Genomic DNA, 6,076 nt, shown 5'->3' with positions numbered 1-6,076 from the left:
TCTTTAAGTATACAGTTAGATGTAATAAAAATATAATATGTATACAGTTAGAAGAAATAAAAATAAATCAAAAGTCACAGAGTAAACATAAAATATATACTTGTATGACTATTGAGGAAATGGATTGAGAGGGAACTGGTTGATTTATAAACAACATAAAAATTGTATTGAGAAAGAGATCAACATTTATTTGATGCTCTTGCAGTGATAAGCGTTGGTTGTCTATTCTCATAATAGAGAGGAATTATAAATGTAACCTCTTTTGCATTCGTATAAATATAAATAACGTTTTCTCTTTCGCGATTTTCGTTCATATGTACAATTTTTCTCATACACACTCTTACTCGCGCTCGTTTCCTTAACATAATCTTAAGTCTAAAATCGTATCGATTAAAAACATTCTTCGTACTTACAACGATATTCTACAAATCGCTTAGCGTTTTACGTACAAGAAACAGAATGGAAGACCTCGGTGATTCTTGTTGCGTAAGGCACTTAAAATATAATATTCATGTAACTTATTTACAAGGAGGTTCGATGAAAAAGGAAAAGAATAGGACGATATAATAAGACAAAAAAAGGACTGACGCGAAATTTCGAGATATTTGAGGGAAATCATTTGTGCTCATTTTCAGTTGAATTGAAACGATATATTTACAAGGCACTATTTAATAAGGCACTGCCTCATTGGCTACTGGCCGACTGTGCACGCGCACTCGGAAGAATAAACTCGCGTCTTTTAACGGTCCTCTAATTTCACGGTAATGTCCTACTACGGACGGGACCGTTCGTCTACAATGATCTACGTAATTGAGGAACATGTTTCCGTTCCGCGGGATTCTTTACGCGGCGCATAAATCGGCACGTCGAATTGGCGTGTTTTCGGTCGCGATCGATCGGTCACGGATTACCATCGACACGCGTATCAGTTTATATCACTTCAATCACGCACATGTTGTGTCCGTACCTTTTTCTTTTTTTTTTTTGTTTTGTTTGTTTTACCATGGTCTCCATGGCTTGTCTTCGATCTGAGGCACCACGCTCTTCCTCATCACCAGCGCGAGAGGTTTTTGGAGAGGAGGGCTGCTATAGGCACGTGGATCGAGCTCCGGTTCACTGGTATAGCCGTTCGCCGGAGATGTAGCGACATCCCTGTGGCTGTTGGTTGGGCTGTACGTGGTGGATTGCTCGCGGAATGACGTCGGAGGTGCCTCAAACGCCACTGGACTTCCTGCTGATGTGGATGTCGAGCTGTTGGACGAACTCGTCGACGATGCGGACGCGGTGCTCGCGGTCCTTTGAGGAATCGGGATCAGATGTGGTAACGGTGAGCTTGGCGCCGGAGATGATGACGGCGATGACGTGATCGGCGCCTTCGCTCCCGCCGGAAGTACCAAAGCGATATCACCATTTGGTAATCTGGTCGGTAATAGATGCAAGGCCGTACCATTGGCATTAGTGAAGAAAATGCCATTTGATTGCTGGACTTGAATACGTGGTGTGTCAAGTTGAGGTAGAATATGCACTTGCAATTGCGTCGTCGGCGGCGCTGGTTGGACAGCCTGTTGAGTCGTCGTTGTTGTTTGGCTGTTAGTGTTGTTGGCATCGATTGGACTCAGGCATGAGGCCAAATGGGCCATCAGACGTCTCTTCACCGAAGCGTCTAGACCGGGAAACTTGCCAACCTCGGTGGCGCACTCCGTGTAACCGGCGCGAAATTTGTTGAGGATGCTCGGATCTGCTGCGGCAGCCATAGCGATTTGTTGTCGTTGTAGGGCCTCTAAATGCTTCACGGTCAGTTCCAAAATGTCAGCTTTCTCGAGCTTCGAGTGCCTTGATGGCTGTAACAAAAAACAGAAACAAAAAGATTAGACAAATTAATCAGGCAATATATGTCTAAAATTGAAAATAGAAAAAATAGATCGATACGTAAAATGATTTTAGAAATTTTAATTTTTAGAAAAGTAATTTTATGTTTTATTTCTTTAAAGAATTTAAAAAGATGAAGAAGAATTTAATTTTATGTGTATCGATTTTATAAAATATATGCTACAAAGCAGATAAAATGTAATACTTACGTCTTTTTTCATCGATTCCAAAACGAGAGTTTTTAAATCATTCAAGCTGTTGTTGATACGGGCTCGACGTCTTTTCTCCATGATGGGTTTATTACTCTGTGAACAGAAATTGAAAAGTAATAAATAGAAATGTGAAAGTACGAAAAATGTTAATCGATTATAAATAAAGTTAGGAAATATATCAGTGAATAAAGTGTCACGCCGAAATAAAAAAAAACTTTCAAAATAGAACGTCTGTGCGAAGTTTTCTATTATTAAAGATTATATAATAAATTGCAATTTTTTAATAAACACAAAGTTAATAAATAATAACAAAGTTAGTAAAAGTATCCATTTTTATTTCACTTGACACCTTTTTATTTTACTCTAAAAATATTTTTTTTCTTTACTTGTTTGTCGTTTTTGAAATCACATGTTCAATTTTTTCGTGGTATCATAAAATTAAATGTCGAAAATAATAAATTTATAATATTTGTATAAATCATTGTAAATCGACGATTAAGAAATAATTAATCATTGTTTAGTGATTTAATGGTAGGTCACGTAATAAATTCAAAGTTTTCGGTATGTCATTATAACCTCGACTTCGCGCGTTTTGCGTAACTTGTAGTAATGTGTCGTACAAAAATATAAGTATATAATATTTATTTTATTCTGAAATCCGGTATTTAAAGGAAAATAAATCCGGAGCACGAAATATAAATGACACTTTTCAAGTATATTTTATTTCTAATTGATTCAGTCATCTGTGTGTAATTTTACTTCAAGTTCTAAATATGCGAATTTTTATTCAGCGCACCTTCATTTTGAAGAGAAAATAATATTATCAAAAGCATTAATTTTGCAATATATTAGTAGTCACTATATATTTTTTCTGTCATAGAAAAGAATCGTTGCTCCGGAACGATACTTCGAATGCGACAAATATAACGCAGTTGAAACGTAATGAAGAATCTTCGATTTTGACACTAACCCGTCGATTTTCGCCAGATCTCCTTGTAGTCGTAGTGGCAGTAGGGGTGGTTTGCGCAGGAGGCTGACCAGCCTCCTGGGGCACGTGTTGCGCGGGTGGAGTAGCGCCGACGGTGACACCACCCGTCGGCATCGTGGCACCCACTCCAGTCACCATGATTTATTTTCCGTATCACAGAGAACTCGAAAAACTTCCCCAAGTCAAATAATTCCGATCGAAACGTGAAAGCACTGTGAATCGAGATCGATCACTTCACTGTAATCCAACAATCAGCTGTGCTCGACGTCCCTCCTCGTCCGCCAATCGCGGACGGCAGAGTAATTGAAGGAATTGCGATACGAACGTAAATCCGACGATGAATCGAAGGAAACGTGACGAAAGGGTATGCACCCTTCTTACTCGCCTCTTCTGTTGAAGACGTCGCTAAAATCACGACCGCTCGCGACTGATGTCTGAGCTCGACTAACTCGATGAACGGCGAACGTCTTCTATCGTGCCGTCGGAGCGTGGCACCCGGTGGAATGCCTGGTGGCGGCGCTTTCGGTGGAGGGGACATTCAGTGGCGAACACACGAGTGGGGGGATCCAGCGCGTGACGCTTTAACCTGACTACCCCTACCATCGAATTCCGACAGTCGGATGGCCCGATGCCTTTAAGACCCCCACTCTGGACTTTGGTTCTCTCTATGGCGTGCGGCTTGGACCCCCCCTTGGGACTCCCCAAACCTCTTCGGAGCCGATCGATCGGACTTTGCCAGTGGGATTGACGTCGGTGATTTCCAATGGAATTTTCGATTGTTCCTTTGCGACTTTGACTTTACTTAGTTTTATATTAATCATTTTATCATTAATTACTAAAAAAAACTTATTTAACAATTTTTCACAAATATATTTACCATTGATTATTGCTATGATGTTAATTCATTAAATCTGTAAATCTCAAATCCTTCAGGTGCGACGCTTATTTTCAACTCTTGTCCATTTTCATCCACGACAAGGATGTCGTCGTTGGCATAAGTTCGCGCGAGAGTTAACTCTTTGCTGCTTTCACAGAACGAGAAACAATGGGACGGAACATTTCCACGGATTAGTCTCGCGTCTGCAAAGGTCATTAGAACCGGCTGGCCCTGGCTAGGCGCGTTAGCATACGCCGATCGGCGATGGTAATTCCAACGCGAACGCGGGTATGCGACCGGTCGCGCGAACGTCATCAGAGCTTATATCACGTCCCTCAAAAATAGCCGAGTGCCACCGTGTGCGGAATACGACGGGCTGACGCACGCGCGTGTAGCTCCGGCACGTGCCTTGTACTCCCTCCCGCGATGTATGCCTTTCGAAATTGCTCTTTCTACTTGGCGCGACCGATTAAACGCGCGGCTTCGTATTTATCTCGGCCGTCACACGCATACGTGACGATATACGCACGGCCTGAAATACGACCGCATCGATCTCGCGCCGGATCTTAACTTTGTTGATTGTTCGGACGGCTCGCGAATGGTTGCGTGCAAATATTGTGACGGATCGTGATATCCCAGTCGTTTAGCACTCCTTATGCTCTCTTGACTCTAATCCGCGTGTTACTTTCACTTATAAATCGGATTTTAACTTTTCAGCTTCGGGAAAGGTTGGTGGATTAATTAATGGTTTCTTTATCGAATAAAAATTAATTGGGCGATAAGAAGTCTTTATTCGCGCAGGCAATCAGAGTGGCAGGATATATAATAACTTTATAGACGATAAATGATTTTGCGTGAGTAACGTCTTTTGTGTTTGCTTTGCGATTATATAGTAGATGATTAAACCGGATATAACTAGTCTTTGTGCAAACGTAATAATATGTACTGCGATGTCTGCCTAATAAGCGTTGCTCTTGTAGACCATGGTACGGCAAATATCATCGCGTTCTGTCGAGTACCATGTTGCAAATAATATTGTACATTTAATTCGTTACATACCGTTGCCTTTTCTTGGTGCTGCGTTTCTGTTGCCCAAGAAAAAAAAACACCCTGTTTATAATCTAATTCATTCATCAACTTTATTATATAATAATTATAATAAGTTCTTACGAGATGAAAAATCTTAAAATCACGTTATGTTGGAATATTTTGAAAATTATTTCCTAAGACGTGTTACGGTTCGATATACGCACTTAAAGTACATTGTAAAAATAATAATTATTCCCACGATATTTGCGTGACCCGCTCTATGATCACAGCATCTCGCTAGTAGCGAGAGGAGTAACGTAAATCCGAAGGTTCGTAGAAGTGCGGTAGGTGCGACGAGGTTCGTCTCTAGAGGATCCCAGGCTCGTGTCCTCGCGTGCGAGAGAGCAGAACGGCACCCCACGAGGAAACCGACAAAGAGAAGAAAGAGGGAGACCGCCGGTTCAATACGGAACGACGGAAACAGGGACCTGAAGGGACGGGAAACAGACGAGGATAGCACGAAAGAGGAGATAACGCGCGCGCGACTTCACCTACACGGAGAAAGAAGCACGTCGCCAATCACGTGACTGGGATTCGACGCGGCGTACGACAAAACTACGCTGATTGGTCGAGTCTGGTCCCCACCACTGGAAATTGGCTGAGAGCGAACGTGCCGCGCGCGTCGCTTTTGCAAGTGGTGGGGGTGTGATCGTCATTCGACTTTGAGCGCTCGAGCAGTGCAGGCGCGTGGATCCCGAGCTAGAACGTGTTTCAGAGAGATGTGCGTGGGGGTGGCGGTGGCGATTATGAGGAAGAAGAGACGTGCGATGAGAGATCGAGGAATTTATATGCACTACTGTCGTGTAACTCGACGTATCTTTTTCTAATAAAATTATGCAAAACCGTTCTTTCTTTTGCAATTTAAAAAGAGTAATTGTTATTAATTTTTTTTCAATTAATTTTATATTAAATAAAATATTTTTTAGGTTTTAAAATATCGAACAAATTAATTTAACAATAATAAATATATTTTTAAAAACATAGAAATAGGTAGAAATTGTGACTATAATAATATATGAATTTCAATTGCTGAAGTAATTT

The 6,076-nt window shown here is 41.2% G+C and overlaps 1 protein-coding gene across 1 annotated transcript; it reads right to left on the bottom strand.

Moving 5' to 3' along the window:
• Positions 1-628: 628 nt before the first annotated feature.
• On the bottom strand, positions 629-3,528 carry hry (bHLH transcriptional repressor hairy). Its single transcript, XM_018516062.1, has 3 exons — positions 3,052-3,528; positions 2,079-2,174; positions 629-1,841 (listed from the first exon to the last, which is right to left on the bottom strand). The coding sequence occupies exons 1-3, from the start codon at positions 3,205-3,207 to the stop codon at positions 999-1,001; spliced, it is 1,095 nt and encodes a 364-aa protein (XP_018371564.1). The 5' UTR covers positions 3,208-3,528; the 3' UTR covers positions 629-998.
• Between the last annotated feature and the right edge of the window lie 2,548 nt (positions 3,529-6,076).

This window comes from Trachymyrmex cornetzi, unplaced genomic scaffold, assembly GCF_001594075.2.
Source record: "Trachymyrmex cornetzi isolate Tcor2-1 unplaced genomic scaffold, Tcor1.1 scaffold61, whole genome shotgun sequence".
Taxonomy (NCBI): Eukaryota; Metazoa; Arthropoda; class Insecta; order Hymenoptera; family Formicidae; genus Trachymyrmex; species Trachymyrmex cornetzi.
Note: the sequence above shows the minus strand (reverse complement) of the source record. Positions and strands in the feature narration are given on the sequence as shown.

What these genes read in the sequence shown, in the direction of transcription:
- hry (XM_018516062.1), bottom strand. Translation starts at nt 3,207, where the DNA reads ATGGTGACTGGAGTGGGTGCCACGATGCCGACGGGTGGTGTCACCGTC. An exon ending in GATCTGGCGAAAATCGACGG is followed by an intron (nt 2,175 to 3,051) that starts GTTAGTGTCAAA and finishes TTCTGTTCACAG; the next exon opens with AGTAATAAACCCATCATGGA. An exon ending in TGGAATCGATGAAAAAAGAC is followed by an intron (nt 1,842 to 2,078) that starts GTAAGTATTACA and finishes TTTTTGTTACAG; the next exon opens with CCATCAAGGCACTCGAAGCT.